The sequence below is a fragment of the Zootermopsis nevadensis genome, unplaced genomic scaffold, assembly GCF_977971745.1.
Source record: "Zootermopsis nevadensis isolate Lab colony 2312 unplaced genomic scaffold, Znev_1.0 Znev_ptg000010l, whole genome shotgun sequence".
Lineage (NCBI taxonomy): Eukaryota > Metazoa > Arthropoda > Insecta > Blattodea > Termopsidae > Zootermopsis > Zootermopsis nevadensis.
In genome coordinates, this window is record NW_028259142.1 from 21,544,559 (window position 1) to 21,562,965 (window position 18,407).

The 18,407-nt window shown below is 38.3% G+C and overlaps 1 protein-coding gene across 4 annotated transcripts; it reads left to right on the forward strand.

Annotated features, from left to right (window-relative positions):
- Positions 1–18,407, forward strand: Gclc (glutamate--cysteine ligase). Of its 4 annotated transcripts, none has more exons than XM_022073166.2 (12): positions 1–554; positions 642–751; positions 2,387–2,572; positions 2,864–3,036; positions 4,112–4,329; positions 4,993–5,189; positions 6,334–6,505; positions 7,588–7,785; positions 8,575–8,751; positions 9,271–9,452; positions 10,727–10,923; positions 11,450–18,407. In XM_022073166.2, exons 1-11 carry the CDS (start codon positions 405–407, stop codon positions 10,902–10,904), a joined length of 1,941 nt encoding a protein of 646 aa, XP_021928858.2. In that variant the 5' UTR covers positions 1–404; the 3' UTR covers positions 10,905–10,923; positions 11,450–18,407. The 4 variants fall into 4 exon arrangements, with proteins under 4 accessions (XP_021928858.2, XP_021928859.2, XP_021928860.2 ...); XM_022073167.2 differs by having other exon boundaries at positions 13,981–18,407; XM_022073168.2 differs by having other exon boundaries at positions 16,671–18,407.

An 18,407-nucleotide genomic window follows, 5' to 3' on the forward strand; every position in this document is an offset into this window, starting at 1 on the left:
TCTTGTAACTGTAGTCGGTGGTTTGCGAAGGAACGCACTTTTAATTACTATCTGCAAGTCATTACGTGAGTTGTATGTGGTGGAGGGAAATTACGCAATGCAACGCTGATTTGACTACGGTAGTTATAAATGCGCAGTGCGATAGGCACTTTGAAATATTTTTCGATAAAATAATGTGTAGTTGTTGAAAGATCTGTGATTTGTAAATATCGTCGTCTGAGTAGATAACGCGGTACATATTATTGAAGTGACTGATTATAAAGTGAGAGGAGGATTAGTGTTATCATTAAAGCGAGTGTCATTGAGATATATTGTGTAATATTTAGAAGGAGAGAAGGGATAGTTTAAGCGGTTGTTTCGTCGGCGAGTACATTTTGAATAAATTTTATAGCCATAAATAAGACATGGGTTTACTGACAGAAGGTAGTCCACTAAGTTGGGAAGAAACCAAGGATTTAGCAGACCATGTAAGGCAACATGGTGTAGTGCAGTTTATTAATTTGTATAAACGTCTTCGTGATCGTCAAGGGGATGTTCTTAAGTGGGGTGACGAGGTAAGAAGCAATTTTATTGTTTAATTGAGGAAGATTAAATTAAATGAAATTATGGAAATAATCAATTACAGTTATTTATTTATACAGGTTGAATATATTCTGGTGAAATTCGATCATGAAAAAAAGGTAGCGAGAGTTTCACTTCGAGCATCTGAGGTCTTAAATATTCTACAGGAAAAAGAAGTCAAGAGTCCACAGTAAGTTACCGATATTTTCCTTTTACTAGGCGAATTATGTATGCATATCCTAAATTTTGTGAGTGTGTTTTGGTATAAAAATGTACGTCAAGGTTTGAGATGTGGCACACGAAAAACCATAAGACCACAATCGACAAGGATTTTATTTTTGTTTTGTGTCAGTTAGCATTTATGGGGGTTTTCCTTGCCAGCAGGGTATTTTTCAACAGTCATACTCTCAAACACTGCAGTTTGGTTGGTGTGTGCAAATATTTGTTACTGTGCTGTAGCATTTTGAGCTGCATATTTTGTTATGTGATTCACATACATGTCTGTGATTTATGTTAGGATGCACTGATTTTATGATATATCTATTGCTAATAGAAGCCAGGATGGCTTAGTTGGTACAGCAACTAGACTGTAGGCTGGGTGGTTGCAGTTATATTTCTGGCAGATGTGGTTAATTTTTCTTTGCTGTACTGAGACAGATTTTAGGGCCCAGCCAGTTTCTATTCGGTATGTTCTGGAATGCTTTCCCTGGGAAGCTGATCATTCACCTTCATATAGTGCTGGGGTTAAGAATACCTCCACTCTTTCACATGTCTTTGTGTCATAGTCCTTACATAAGCACAGTGACAACTTTATCTTTACTTAGTATGTATTTTGCAGTTCAATCTGTCAGATAATGTCTTATTTCCAGTAAGGAAAATAGAAAACATTCCTGAAGAATTGCATAACTTAAGTTTTATATAATGTGCCTGCTGGAATGCCATGTTTCAAGAAACTGATCTTGTATTTAAAGTTTAGCCTTAAAAAAATTAGAATGTACTTCATATTCAAGAGATACCAAGTTAATATCTTAAGCTAGAGACCGGTGTCTGGACTGAGGTTTTTTTCAGTCCCTCCAGTCAAATCCTAGTACTTCAAAATAGGATGTGACAACTTGCTTCCACACCCTTTCTAATTCATTATACAGTTATCTTATTTGTTCTGTGCACAATGTGTATGAAATGAATGCATATAGGGCTAGTCATGCCAGTCTGTCTAGCCGCATGTTCAGTTTGACAACTGCTGGGCAAATGAAATGGATGAAATTTGGTGTGGACATTGTGCCATTGAGGACTAACCTGAAAGTTTTCTACAATTGGTTCTGGGAATATGGGTGAAAACCAAACTTTTTGGTGGCATTGACACAGACACCACTTGCAGCAGTGCCATACAGTTATGTATGGTAAAAGATTTTTTTAAAAAATATAATGCTTTGATATAATAATTCTTTGTATGATGTTAAATAACACATGGCAGCTGCATGAAAGAAATAAACATTTCAACCTTGACCAGGATTCAATCCTGCGACCCCTTGCATAGGAGTATAATGTGCCACCACAGAGCTAAAGTGGCATATGATGTGCTTGTATGGATGTATGGTACTCAAAGAAGACGTAAAAGTGACGTTGTTTGTGTAGTTGGAAACTAAAGTTGTCTGTGGAAGATAACTGACATAATCTTTTCAGAATTTGTAAATAGTGGATGTGTTTATTTCAGTATGGATTACGTCTTTCCAGTCTTGTTGTCCGCTGAGAATCTTCAGGGTTTAATTTCCAAAACCCAATATAAACAGCCATATTCCCACTCCCTGCTGCTATTTTGTTTCAGATCTGTCAAATCTCTCTGGAGGCCAGAATATGGTGCTTACATGATTGAAGGGACTCCAGGCAAGCCCTATGGCGGATTGCTTGCACATTTCAATATCGTTGAAGCAAATATGAAATATCGTAGAGAAGAAGTTGCAAGATCGTTGAATCCAGGAGAAGTGGTCATGTCAGTTACAAGTTTTCCAAGGTAAGACAATATTTATCGTGTACGGTTTCTAAAGGACATAAAATATTCTGAACTTGCTAATTTTATAATAGAAGATAAATTAACATGAATAATATGATTAAGGCATGGTGGATTTTATTTTCAGAATTGGAACTGTCATACTTAAGAATTTGAATGTGCTGTTATAATACTGCAAGAAGAAAACAGAAGCAGTTTTCCCCGTATTTATGCCGTGTGTAACGAAGTTTTTTAATCCATTTTACAACCTATTCTGAAAAATGTTGCAATCAACAGGATGTCTTCTGTTTGCAGGCTTGGTTGTCGTGATTTTACAGATCCTCCAACAGTTCCCACTCCTGAAAGTGGAGCGTCACGTTCTCTTTTCCTTCCTGATGAAGCCATTTTTCCAGGACATCCACGTTTTAAAACCCTGACAAGAAACATTCGACAGCGGAGAGGCTCAAAGGTTGTCATAAACCTTCCAAGTGAGTTTAATTTTACATTGACATAATATCCTCACCATCTTTAACATTTGTCAGTTTTTGTGTTGCATGTAAATCTGTCGAACATCATGATGTAGTCTTTGAGATGAACACGTCAGATCACTTTTATGTTGTGTCCCATTTACTCGCACTGTGTGTGGATGTTTACTACATTGTAACATTTATTGAGATATCAAGCCAGCCAGTTGCCTGTCCATTTGTCCCAAATACCTGCTTCCCAATTTCCATACAGAATTTATTCCAATCATTCTGAGCCCAAAATTTACTGCACGATTGCATTTGCCCATTAAAATCAAATGGATGAAGCAGTTTTGTTTGAATGTGATGTTAATGAGTTTTGTGAATATTGTCAACCCATTTCACTGTTTATTTAGGTTGTAGATTGGCAATTTTTATGCATGCCAGGCCCATGACACAAAAGTCTGTAGATTGAAGCCACTTGAGATGGGGTACACAGGGTCCAGCTCAACCTCAAACCCCCTTCCAGTGGTTTGGAAGTCCTGAGGGAACGTTTGCTTATAATGGCTCGTAGCACTGGTAGGTGTGAGTCAGCATCTGCAATTACAGGACACCACGTGTTTAGTTGTGCTCTGACCCTGATTACAAGTTACGCCTGTTGTGCCTCAGAAGTCGCACGTCTGTCGTGATGGATGTTGAAGTCGAATAACACGCTTTATTGCAGAACAGGGAAACGAGTAGTTACAAGATGGTGATGAAACAAAGCGTTAGGTTTTGAAAGTCTGAATGGATCAGACACAGATGAGGTAGCCTGGGGGAGCAGATCCCCTGGAGCAACAACCGTAGGATGCTAGATTTTATGCCTGTAGAGGTAGGTCAGTCTCTGTCCTGGCAGGGGAATGCAAAGGGGGCTCTCAGTTTTTTTCATTCCGTCGCCCAAATTTCTTCTTCTTTCGTAATTTATCCTGACATCTCTGCTATCAGCTATGTCTTCTTCTGAGCTGGACCCCTTTGCATGCTGAACACGTACCACAGCATCACCATAATCACCACTGTGTTTTGTACCTTCAGCTGCTAACTTGTGAACTATGGTTTACAGTCTTCAAAGACAAGAATACACCAAGCCCATTTATTGAGAACCTGAGAGCTCTTGGAGATGACGGTGAGTCCAGTAAGGCAGCATTGCCAAATCATGTGTACATGGATGCAATGGGATTTGGCATGGGATGCTGTTGCCTCCAGCTTACATTCCAAGCTTGTAATATCAATGAAGCAAGGACCCTCTATGATCAGCTTACACCTCTCTGTCCCATCATGGTGAGTAAGAGAGAGAAAGTATATTATTTTTTAATTAACCCATTGTGAAATATTTGAGGTTTTCACAGCGGTGAGTATGAAGATATCTGTCTTCTGGGTTGTTGCGCTGTGTAGTCTGGTCGATGTTAACCAACGTTTCAGAGGTCATACTGCCTCCGTCATCAGGGCGATGATATCTTCAACTGTACAGAGTGTGACTGGTGGACTTACAGCATGTAGCTCTTTGTGAAGTTAATAGCAGCTCAGCTAATCGAGAAATTTCTGGCCATTTTTGGAACCCAAGAATTCATTACTGTGTTTAGCCAACAGTCCGTATCCTGAGCTACCTTAATCCTGTCTGCATCTTCTCAGCCTATTTTCTTAAGATACATAAGACTTTGTTTGCTCTAAAGGAACCGGTGCAACACACGTGGGAAGATTGAAAAGGTTGCTTGTTTGTGTTATTTCATATTAGCTTATGGTAAAATGAGAAATAGGACTGTAAACTATGGAAGATATGAATATTGAAACACTGAAGTTACTTGCAGTTAATTTGTAATACCTGCTGATAAAAGAATAATACTTAAGACATCAGTCTTGAAGAAAAGACTTCAAAAATTGATCATAGTAAATTCTAAAGTTTGATGACACAATTTCCAGAACACCCATTTTACTACATTTCAGTTGGCATTAACAGCAGCGTCGCCCTTGCATCGAGGCTATGTGACGGATGTAGATTGTCGGTGGAATGTTATCTCCTGCTCTGTGGATTGTCGCACCAGAGAAGAGAGGGGAGAAGTGCCTCTGAAACACAACAAGTTCAGAATACCTAAATCTCGCTACGATTCCATTGACTCTTATCTCTCGCCACAAGGAGATAAGTAAGGCATTACTACTTTCGTCTAGTATGTATTGAAGCACAAGCAGAACATTTATTTGCTTGTGTTAACTAATTTGTTGTTTTGTGGTAAAAAAAAAACCCTTTCCTTTGGTATGTATGAAAAAAAATATTTATATACAGTAGAGTGGTAATTACTCCTTCCCCAATATTGTCAGGGTGATTAAGTCGAGGAGAATGAGATGGGCAGGGCATGTAGCGCGCATGGATCGGTCAAGAGGTGTGCACCGGGTATTGGTTGGGAAGCCTGAGGGGAAGAGGCCTCTGGAGAGACCTAGACGTAGATGCTGTCATAAACTAGAGCAGTTTCAGTATCTAACCCTTAAAATTATTTCCTTTTTTGGATTAGGTAGAATGTAGTATCATACATGGTAATAAACTTTAGACTTTCTTCAACAGGAATGGAATAAAATTACATATCAGGTTAAATTTTAATTTGTAAAGGCAAGAAACTTTGTGAGAAACATCCCAAATATTATCACACCTGTGATTAGAGGATTCAGGTGGGAGGGTCTGGAGTGGCTTCATTTGCCTCTGGATAGCGACCAGTGGTGGGCTCTTGTGCATGTGGTTATGAACCTTCAAATTTCATAAAATGTAAAGGATCTCTTGAGTAGCTGAGGGACTATTACCCTCTGAGTGGAGTTAGTTGTAAACTTGGATGTCTTTCTCGTTTACTGAGACTTGATAATGTTGGGCATCCTTCATTCACCAAATGGATCCATTTGTCATGATAGCGGGTTAAATCATTGTCACTTTGTATTTGGTTGCCGATTCTGCTGCTGTTTTGTACATAAAATTATACATAATCTAATTATAATTATTCTAAATGGATCCATTTGTCGGGTCTAAATACTGAATCTGCATTTGCTTACTGATAATGCATAATTTGAAATTTAATTTGTTAATTGATCTGTGTTTCTTTTCTTTTGTCATTTCAATTATTCTGTTGTAGATTTAATTTTCAGGTCCATAAATGTTTTCTTTGTTACATTTATGCTGATTATGTTACCATACTCACTGTTGGTTGTTATGAACCTTAGTTGATTTTTTTTATTTATGAACAACATAGCGTTATCATTGCGTGTTGCTGACGCTCCTTACTTTTGTTGTGTTGGCTGTTACAGATACAATGATGTGCCTTTGATATATGATATGGCCATCTACGAGCAGCTGCGTGATGCGGACATTGATCACCTGCTAGCACAGCACATTGCTCATCTGTTTATACGTGACTCTGTGTCCCTGTTCAGCGAGAAGGTGGACCAGGATGATGAGCAAGACACAGACCATTTTGAGGTTTGTCACATATAACTGTCATAAATAAGAAGTCACACGTGCTTTAAGACTTTGTTCATCACTAATTACGTTAGTTTCCAGCAATATTTTCAAGTCTGCGAGGGCTTGGTGGTCTAGAGGAAAGGTGCTGGGCTAATTTGCCAAGCATTCCTGACAAAATGTAATGCACGTGTTCTCTGGATTCTGGCCCTTCAGGGCTTAAGATAGAGACAGTACACTTACCCAAAATGTTGGCATCTACCGACCAGTCCGCACAATGCCAGAGCCCAAAAGAACGTCAGCAACATTGTCACCACTGTGAAAACCTCAAGTGTCATGCAACTAACATGGTTGCAGGCCCACGATATATGGAGGGATGGTCCAACACCTACCAGCGTAGAGACCATTGTGTGTCCTGGACATTGAGGATGGGTATTGTTTTGCGACACAGTGGTGGTTCTCTGTAGGATGCTGGCACACATTTGCTCCAATTTCTCTCTACACAAGAAGCTCCCTTCACTTTTGCAGCGTTCTTGATTCTTGGATGTTGCAATCGTCCCACGCCGTAGCCGCGCGGTCTGAGGCATCGTGCTTTGGGCCAGTGATACGGAATGCGCGCTGGTTCGAGTCTCGGGGGAAAGAAATTTCTCATGAGATTTTTGACCGGTGTATGGGGCCGGTGCCTACCCAGCATCGTGAGGAAATTGGGGAGCTACAATAAGTAGCGTAAAACTAGCAATGGCTGAGGGTTTGTTGTGCTCACCACACGTCACCCTATATCTGGTTGGACGATCGTTCACCTCTGCTGAGGCATGTGAACGTGAGGCCAGCAGCCAGCTAGTCGGCTTTGGCTATCAGAGGGCTGTTACGCCACGGATTATTATTATTATGGATGTTGCAATCTCTCACATATTTACAGTTTATACATGAAGTTTTTCTGTGATCAGCTTTAAGTAGTGTTTGACTATTCCTTAAATATTTTGTATTGGTGTTCCATATTTGCTTGTTGTGTAGCCTGTGGATTTTCCTTTGACAGCTACAAAATAAGAGTTCATTAATGACCATTCACATGTAACTTAATAGCTGTTTATGTCTGTTTACAGAATATTCAGTCAACTAACTGGCAGACAATGAGATTCAAGCCACCGCCTCCAAATTCGCCTATTGGTTGGAGGGTGGAATTTCGACCTTGTGAGGTGCAAATCACAGATTTTGAAAATGCAGCTATCGTGTGCTTTGTGGTGCTGCTGACCAGGGCAATCCTGTCATATCAACTTAACTTCATTATACCCATCAGCAAGGTCAGGATCAGTGCTTACTGAAATGTGAGGTATACTGTTAACATTTAAGAGAAATTATTTCTTAGACAATTTAGTTTTTATGTAAAATACATTTTGAAAAAGGAATTCATATCCATCAGTTTGCAAAGCAAGAGCTCTGAGGCTGTGGACATGGTTTGTATGAAACTCTGCATTGTAATCCTACAGCACATTTTGTAATTCCAGTATGATTTTAGTATAATTTTATTCAGTTTAAGGATCTCTTTGTGCCTCAGTGAACATTGTGTATGTGCTGTGTGTTGTATACTTCCAAGTTTTTAAGGCATATTTTCATATTCCCTTGAGAGAAAAATATAATTATTTATAAATTTAACATTATGTCTCAAATGGTATTGCCACAAAGCTCGTAGGTTTGGAGAAGTTGAAGAATTTCATAACACTAACTGTTTCATTTAGTATATGCTATCGTAAGAAATGTGCACAGCTCTTGTGTTTCCCTGCCATCTGCCAGATGACTTCTCAACTTACAGTGCACAACCTATTATTCCCGTGTGTACCGCGAGAGGAGACAGCCCTCACGCATAAAAGAAACACTTTTCATTAATGTCACTGGCAGGTTTGCATTGGCCCATTCTTCTTGTTACTTTGAATAAATGGAGCATTGTAGAAATATATACATTTATTTGCTGTTAGTACATTTGAAGTCTGGTGCATTCACTGTCCCGACAAGGTTAAATTTTGCAAACGGAATTTATAGAATTTTACTTGTATATTCATAGTTTGCAAGGGATTGCTGTTTATCACCTGCAGGTTGATGAAAACATGAAACGTGCTCAGAAACGGGATGCTGTTCTTCAGGAGGAATTCTACTTCCGCAAAGATATTACAACGTGCGTCTCTCCACCTGCTGCAACTTCGTGCTGCCACACCAGCGATTGCAGCGATGTGTACACTCCCATGACAGTCGACCAGATCATCAATGGCAAGGTAACTCTTTATTTTGCCTTCAGTTTCTCAACTTTTGTGCACTGAAGGCAGAGAAATTGTGATTAGTGTTTTTTTTTCCCCCTGTCAGGAGTGTAGTGCAGCAGTACCATAAGTTGGGTTCTGAATCGTAGGTTCAGATATGTCTTTTGTGTTTGATTTTTATTTTGAAATATATTTGTTTCACATTAATGACGAGCTCTGGGGGCAAATGTAATATGACCTATGCTCATGTTACATACCTCCTTTCAGCATCACATTTCTGGTTATATAAGCAATATTTGATGCAGAATTTATAGGTATGTGTGAGATCTGTTTCCATGTAAAATTTCACATTCTTAGGTCCAGTGCTTCATTGGTTGTTACCATCAGATGGAAAGCTAAATATATATTTCATGCAGTTGTCATTTTATTATTTTTTGAGAGACAGAATGTTTTAGAGTTGACATTTGACTGGGATGAACTTCTTTTATATATTTAAGATCTTACAGAGCCACCGTATGGTATACGTTGTCGTTTCAGCCAAACGAGTTCCCAGGGCTTATTCCGCTGATCAACAGTTACCTTAGTGGTATGGATGTTGATGCGGACACACATTGCACCATCCAGCAGTACTTGAAACTGATCCAGCGAAGGGCATCTGGTGACCTGCAGACCACAGCAAGCTGGATGAGGCAGTTCATCCAGTCACACCCAGAGTACAAGTTAGTGCCATATTTATGCAAATATAAACCACACTTCTTTCCTGGTTTGCGTCCCCTGCAACTAGCGTGTAGCTTATCTAAAAATTTTTTTTTTTGGGGGGGGGGGGGGAAAATATTTGGTCAGCATTGTGGTTGGTTAGGAAGTGATGGTTTTAAATGTAAAAATATTTCAATAATAGCAAATTTTTAAAACTTGTTTCACTGCGGCAATAGACCAAGTTGTTGCAGTTGAATGGAAAGTGATACAGGGGATACAGGAGTTAAAACTTTTAAACAACTTAGCTCTCTGGCAGTAGCTGCTTAAAGCAGGTACATGAAATAATCTGCGTCTTCTCGTACTTTGAGGCCCTGTCTTGCTTTCATTTGAATGGTTTTAATGGCTGTGCATCTGTTGTGCACAAAACAAGTGCAGAGCATACACTTTGTTCAGAAGACATTATTTTCAGCCAAATGGACATGAAGTTATCTAGTGATTTCATCATATGGACCAATACTTTTCTGTTTAATATCCAAGATAATTGTATGCTGTCTCTTTCTTAAAGACTCTGTTTTATGTTTTATTTTAACAGTCACCTGCAGATATCGTGTAACTGCAATACTCAAAATAGCATTTTTGCAGGCTGGCAGGCAGTGTGTGACAGTACACGCAGTGTCGTCATCGTCATGAAACCACTACAACCAGTGTATTTTAAACCTGGAAGTTTAAATGTGGCTGTTGTTTGAGGAGAAATGTGTCGTATATAAATAGGATTTTGCTTTTCGTTTTCTTTTTAAGTGATTTGCTTCTTACATATGTACATTTCCTATGTTTGTGTAAATACATTGTGTCAGATGTGGTCTGACGTGTTTTAAAGAATTAGTGTCATCTGATGCTAGATACACATGGAGCTCTCTTAGACATTTAATCAGCCATAAACTGGTAAATTGCTCTGGATTGGCTTGTATGTGTGCTGCATTTGGTATTTTCACCTTTTTAAAAGGAGCTTCTTCAACACCAGATTTTTTGACACGATCTGCCTGTTTTCTTTGGAGAATTTCAAATCTGTTGAATGTATGCAAAGGTATGTAAAGGATTAATGTGGCCTACTATCGTGGCATTTGCCTGGAAGAACTGAGGAAAACCACTGAAAACCCCAGTCAGGATAACCGGTCTCCGGGTCAAGATTTGAACCAGGGGACCTCTCGACCGTGACGTTCAGTTTCATATATTTTAGTATAGAAAATCTGTAAACACTGTCTTGTTATGCATCCCTTGTTTCTGTTTGCACTTTCAGGCATGATTCAGTGGTGAGCGAACGTATAAACTATGACCTGCTGACCCAGATTCATAGGATACAGACTGGAGAAATTTCTTGCCCAGAATTACTGGGAACTTGTTTACAATCCAAGACTCAGGAATCCATTCCTGCAGCAGTTCAGAAGGCTGAAGCTATAAATGGCGAGTGTTGCTGAACTTGATGTGTCGTTGAAGGTAGGTGGCTGAGGTTGTAGACGAGGTACTTCGGACCTGGTGATGTTCAGTGATTTTGCTGTTCTCACGACTGTACATATAGTATAAACAGTTCTCTGTAGGACTGGAGGCAGGGCTGTGGCTCTACCTATAATAATTACGTGTAGGAATCACTTGATAGGAACTCGACGCCATACAGTTCTTCCCATGGATCTGTATGGAGTGGTAGAATAAATTATCTAATTCAGAGTAAAATTTTAAGCACTAATATCTGTTATGGAAACCAGTTTTAATATTAGTTTAATTGCATTCTGAATAAAAACATTGTGAAACAGATCTGTATCCTTCTTATCTGATTCCCCATGTGATATAAAATGTGCGTGCATTAACGAGCGTCTGATGTAAACTTTAAGAGTCAGTTGCATCCTGCCAATTGCTTGCCACGATATATCCCACTAAGGATCATACCATTTCCCAAGGTATATAATGATTCCTTCATATGATTTTGCTTTATCTCGGTTCTGATTTTGTTACTTTCTGCTTTCAGATCTTTGTTTGTTTGCATGTTGTAATAATGCCCGTTGATGAGAACACATGTTTCGCTCAGAAGCCATAATCAAAATGTGCCCATCAGAGGGCAATTTCATTGATGAATCTATTTTAGGACAAGGAAATATATTGTAATCTTACTAGTCTGGTTTGCAGGTGATCAAAAATTAAGGATTTTTTAATTATCCAGTTTTCTATCTGTGTACGGTGTTCATGATCAGGACGTCCGTTAAGTCTATTAAGAAACGCTGAAGTGAGCTCTAGATGAGACTTGTATAATTTTTCCTCCTCCCACTACCGTTGTTAAGCTGGATCAGTATAGCTCGCTTACCCAGTGATTAGAACAAGTTTGTAGGGGTGCAGAAAACCACCTTGAAGTTTATTAATATTTGTTTCACTACAAGTTTTTGTTATTGCATGAACTGTCTTGCTACAAATTGTAATATTTAAGTAACTATGTTTCACTCTTGCATGATAAAATAATAATTGAATTACAAACTAACATCATTTTTAAGTGTCTACCTTATAAGGCATTCAAATTCTATCTTCAGAGATCAGGAATGTCACCATCTACAGATTAGATTGAATTATGCAGAATCCAATTAAAGCTGTTTGTTGTGCACTGTGCCATCTGTACAAATCCATGAGGAGTGCTGTATCAAACTACAGACGATGTACTTTCATTAAAAAGTTACTTTTCTTATGATAAACAGAGAAAGAATGTAATTTATCAAAACCTTATTTGTATGAAATTCAGTTAATATAGACTGAATCATTTGTTGGTATAACGGGGATATTTTACTTGTATAATGCATTCCATCAAATTTCTAGAGGTCTTATTTTGTCAGTTTTGCAGTGTTGCCTCTGAATTTTAGGAGGTACACATCATCATCATCATCATCATCATCATCATCAATCTCTCAGCATGAAAACGTTTTACAAGAATGTGATATTCCTATGCAGAATATTGTTTTCAGATCTCTAGAATGCAGTGAATATTATGTAATAAAGTGTTTGTCAGTGTAATGGCTGAGAAAGGGATATTTAATACAGCAACAGCCATGGGAAGATCATAATAGCAGCAGATAATTAGACACACTTGCACTTTGAGAGAGCGGGTATTGAAATTAATTGATTTTAGAACTGATTGGTATTGCCATAAAAGTTGTGTGATGGGGGGTGGGGGGGTAGGATATAGCTTTAGTGATTACAATGGGGTGAATTTCAGGGAGTTGTAGGTTTCATGTTTGGTTGTAAGGGTGTTCTCTGTGTAGGTAAATGTCTATAAGTATATATTGTGATTTGTTTAATGCTACAGCAGCTTTAACCCTGGGGAAAGGGCATATGGTGCCCTTGAGGCTACGTAGGCCCCGCAGCTAGGGTGGAAATTTTCTGTGCCGTGTGTCCGTGTTTTTTAACTCAGGAGGTCATGTCAGTCTCAGGGTGTCAGGTGAAATGACTTGATTTTAGGCACAAAGGCAGATATTTGTTGTTTTGTTGTGTTGGTGCAGTAGTCAGAGGATTTTTGAAATTGTATCTATGAATACTCATCCATCAGTAAATAAATTAACATTCCATGATTCACTTTCTTACTGCTGTTGGGTCATCTTTCAAAATATGAAAATATTTTATAATAGGAAGCTTCTTTACTTGGTTATCAATTCCAACACCCGCTGTAAATATTTACTTCAGTATTCCCTTATAATATAAATATGGCACATGTAATTTATGAATAATGATTGTTCAGTTGTCCTGAATGTCTGATTATGATTTATTTTACTCAGTATCACATGACTGATAATTATACACACACGAATCACATTACAACGTGGATTTTCAGCTGCAATCCTGACAAGTCGATGAAGACCGGTCTCTTATTACAAAGGTCGCTGTGCTTGATTTAAGTTTTTCTCTCCCCCCCCACCCCAAGACGGTTCTACCAGTAATATTAAAATCTGTGCTTCATAGTGAAGTGCATGATGTCCTTTAGTAACTGAAGTGGATTCTCCTTTCCTTGCTCATTCAGAAATACAGTGTTTTAATTAAATAACGTGTGCCTTACTGTTGTACTGTGTGCCAGTCATGTGACCTGTACCAGCTCGCTGTATTAACGTTAATGTGGTCTCCTCTCAACTAGTAGGAACAAAAGTGAAAGGAGTTACTGTTTTGGTACTCTGAGCACTTTGGCTGGCTGCTTCTGTCATTGGTAATACTTTATTTATGCCACAAAGAGGTTAAATCTCTTCACAGGTCAGATGTAGCAGGAAAGTGACTCCTTGAACAGAACTTAATTTAGCTCATGACAGGAATCTTGAAAGGTCTTATTCTAGTAGACTTCATTTCATATCACTATTCTGGTATTGTATGTGCTCCTACAACCTAATTAGGGATGATAAACTGACAGATATGTCATTATTTTGGATACAACCTTCCTTTGATAAACATTTAGCCTAAATTATAAATTTGTAATTTTTTTAGCCAGTACACGGCCTCATGTATATGATTATAACAGTTGTTACTTCTTGTTAGCTGTTTACAGATACGGTGTCATGAAAGAGACCCATTGAAATTTTCAGTGAAGAAGAAACTGTCGCAAACTTTTTAGCTGATGTATTGTCAGACATTTAGGATGGCAAACCTGGTGGTAGTTCATGATCTAATCTCGCATATATTTGATGATGAGGGCCAAGTACAAGTAGCAGTAGATGGTGTAGATGGTTCAGTGTCTGAATCTGACAGCGTAAACCCTGTTCCTGACAGCACAGCAACAGATGGGGGGTAGATACAGTGCCTGAAAAAACTGGCAGTATTTCTGAGATTGTGGGTCTGTACACAGGTGTTGATCAAATTGAAGCTTTCACAAAAGAATCAAATATGTACCACAAAGTTCTGAAAACTTAAAATCTTCTGTAAAATGCCAAGAAGTCATATATGATGAAAGTTAAAATGGAAAAATATTTACGACTATTGGTATCGATGGGTCAGGTATGGTAAGACGGTACCAAAAACTAATGATTGGTGGATCCATCCATAACCACTCCTGTATTTCCACAGACTGTGAGTAGTAATGTTTGAAGTTCCATCCCCATGAAACATGAGAACTTCTTGAAGGTTTGAACTCACATGCCCAGGTAATCATACGAATTCTGCATATTGTGTATGAAAGCTTTGCATGTTGCATCATGTCTATCGTGTATGACGGAAATTGAGTTGTTCTTTCCTCAAGAATTCTTGGTCCTCTGGCTGTGAATTATCTTCACATTCAGTTTGTCCAGTATGGAAAAATTGTTGCAGGGGGCAGAGTCATGAAATATACAACTAGGAAGTATAAAGTGTGTGCTGAAAAAAGTACAAAAAATACAAAGGGGTGAAACAAAGTAAATTTGCAATTTCGGTTCATTGGCACTTCACAAAGTATTATTTCTTGAGAAATGTCATTTTGAGAAACATTATTAGACATCAGTATCCTGAAACACCGAGACCATCATAAGCAAAAGACAAAAGCATTTTGAGAAGAGAGGCATTATGTGTACGGTAACTGGGGATTTTAAATTTAAATATCTGCCAGTACTCGACGTATTAAAGCAGCACATCAGTGAAACTTGAAGTTCCTTGGCAGAGGTCTCATTCCTAGAGTGATGCAAACAGTCGGACTATTGAACTGAGTCTCCTCTCTACGTTATGGTGGATGGCATTTGCACAGTAATGTTAATCTTGTGAAGTTTAAGGTGCTCAGATCTCATGGGCTGAAGATAAAGGCAGTATGTTCCTCGAGAACGTTGGTATACACGCACAAGTGCACTCGATGTAACAACTGGAAATACCACAGTCTGAAGTATTAATCTTTACTTCCTAAAAATTAATGTAGTCCATGCATATATGCACCAACCACTGTCACAGAAAACTTATATAAATGTGTTTAATCTTGCCAGGACCTGCAGTTTTCTTTGGTAGAGATATTCGGGAGACAGAAGTTTCACTTTTATGTCATGGTTATTGGAGTTCACTACTCATTGGTTGGTCTGTCACAGAATTGCATCGGGTTGGGTTAGGTTACATTAGGTTAGTGATGTGCATGTGCAGAAAACCATGCACATGGATGTTTGTTAGAGTAATGCCCCAGACTTGTAAATTAAAGAATTACAGCACAAAATATATCTGCTGCTAATCTCTACCTCTCTCTCTCTCTTTTTAAAATTTTTCCAAGTGATTAGTTACCTGAAAGTGAAGTTTCTCTGTTCGTGTTGTTATTAAGACTCCAGTTGAGCCAACACAGTCCATAGTGGCACCTTGAAGCTTTTATGAGTGCTGGGGCACTGCCCTGCAAACAGTGAAGTCAGTCATGGGCTTAGTAGCAAAAGGAAAGGGGAGTTGTCCCCACCCCCGCTAAATGTAAGATATGATCTTGTAATATAAAAGTCAGAACTTACTGGTTTCTGGCCTCTGAGGTGGAAGCATCTGGCACTGCTAGTCTCTGCATTTTGTGAGCTGTATTCACAAGTATAAAACTGTCGTTAAGAATAACAATAGCCTCATATGATTCATGCCTATTCCTTTCACTGGAACTGCGTGCCAGATTGCCCAGGTTTGTTAGCCACTGTAAAACCTACTGGACAGGCTTTGAGTTGTGGAATTTTCTTGTACCTGGTTAATATGAGCCTTGTTTTACCAAATTAAGTGGACCGGGGTAACTGGTTTCCAGAGTGCATAGGGGCTATAAATAGGTAACTTTATAATTCAAGGATTTTTATGTATTCGTATTCCAAGCATTAGTGACTGAACTATAAATTCATATTTGTAAATGTGGGTGCATATATGGATCAATGGTGGAGGAGTGCTTTTGGATTGGGTACTAGGTATTGCATTAGGGAAAAGGTCACTCAGCATATCAGAAGATACGTCACTGCCGCAAACAGATAAAATATTACCTCATGTTGTGGTAGGTGATGAGGCGTTCCCACTCATAAGAAATTAGCCGAGACTGTATGCAGCAAAGCTTACAGCGTGTCTGAAAATTGTTTTGGCACAAACAGAATTTTAGACTCTACCGGTGGAGACTTCAGCGAAATCCAGAAAAATTATAGAATAATTTTGGCTTCATGTGGTCTGCATAACTGCGGACCATGTTCTCATTCTTCAAAATTACTATTTTTGTATGCTTACGTCAGACAGATTTGTACTCGGAGGCTTTATTTAGTGTTTTTCTGTCGTCATTACAGATGTGGTGGAGCTGTTTCTGTTGTGCAATCTTGGTAACACAAGTGGTCAGTAGTTGATATATAACCAGCGATTTTACTGCTTAATTGTTATTGGCCTGTAATTTGTTTTGTATGTGCATATTTCTAATTTATCCTGTTTTTGTTCTTTTTATAAGTTATTTTGTATGTCATTGTTCATGATTTAGTAATGACCACTATGAAATTGTGTTCTTATTTCGTGAATCTTTTAAATAAGTAAGTAGTGTTCCTAATTTTTGTTAAATGAATAAAAAAAAGTGGCTCGCAGAAAATGATGATACACTTGTATATTGTATTTCATTGTAAAATAATTTTAGATCCTCAAATGGTCAGTGCTGGAAAAAATGTACTTATAATAATGGGGATGTGTGAACACTCCAAATTCCAAACCATGAACTTTCTTGACCACATGGGAGATAGAAATTGAAACAGGAACAAAATATTGAAATGGATCTTAGGTATATGATGTTTGATGGGGATTGGACTGATCTGGCTCAGAGTAAGTTCTGGTAGTAGGACCCTGTGGTAACTGTGTTGAACTCTCTGATTGTATTATGTGTGTGTGTATATGTACGTACATAAAGGTGTGTTAAGATTCAGGTGGCTCAGGATAGGGACGGTTGGTGGGATTTTGTTAACATCGTAATGAAGGTTTTGGTTCCATAAAAGTGGGAAATCTCTTGACCAGCTGAGCAACTGGTAACTTCTCAAGAAGCACCCTGCTTCATGGAGTTAGTTATAATCAGTAATGCATGATTGGTACAACTGCTAATGTGCATAATTTACTACAAAATTTAGCCCCAGTTTTAGTGGAATTCTAGTTTTAATGTGTAATTGAAATTTGACTTATCTTAATCATCATTGTATAGTGAGCACAGTAGTTTTTGGCTGGTGGAATTTTCAAGGGGAGGCTAGGAGTGAGTCACTTGTACGATAGTAAAATGTTTTGTCTGCCTCCAGGAAGGATGAGGAGCTTATCGAACTGAAAGCCCAAACAAAAGAAATACACCGACAGTGCCACCTCAGGTACACAGAATAGGCCCATCCGCCAGCTCCTCCCAGGCCAAAAACTATGTCTTACACACAGTCCAGCTGGCCATGTGTACTGCTAAACCATAAACCATGCAGTTATAGTCCAGGTGGCAGCCTCATAATATAGGGGTTTGAATTGCCTTTTCCTGCATGATAAAGGTTAAATCTTTTCTGATATTATTATTTTTGTGTAAAACTGTCTAAGGTTAATGGATAAATTTGAAGTTTGAGGCCATATTTGAGGAAAAGTTTAAGATATACAAAAATTTGAGTTCACACATCTCTGGTTAATGTATATAAGGCCTAATGCTTTAATTGTTTTTTTTTTTCACAATGCAAATACTCTTCAGAAATACAATATATGAAATTATCAGCTACAGAAATTTTAGTGCCTGTAGTAGGTGGAATTGTAGAAATATATGAAAGTGATGCATTTAAAAATGTTAGTGAGAGTTTTGTGAATTGTACAGAAATGTTAAATGATTATTGAGTGTTCTGTTTTATATATAATCTATACACATCCACACAATGTAAACTGTATTATGACAGTGTATACTATGTACGGCTGTTAACTGCATTTATTAGTGGTATTATTGTTACGAGTACTTAAGTTTTGTAAGCAATTATATGGATTCATCTTGTATTTGTCATACAATAATATATTATCATGTCATGTTACAATGGGAA

Bases quoted from the DNA above. Each gene is read 5' to 3' on its own strand.
- Gclc (XM_022073169.2), top strand. From the start codon at position 405: ATGGGTTTACTGACAGAAGGTAGTCCACTAAGTTGGGAAGAAACCAAG. The intron at 555-641 runs GTAAGAAGCAAT...TTATTTATACAG, and splicing joins TTCTTAAGTGGGGTGACGAG to GTTGAATATATTCTGGTGAA. The intron at 5,190-6,333 runs GTAAGGCATTAC...TGGCTGTTACAG, and splicing joins CTCTCGCCACAAGGAGATAA to ATACAATGATGTGCCTTTGA.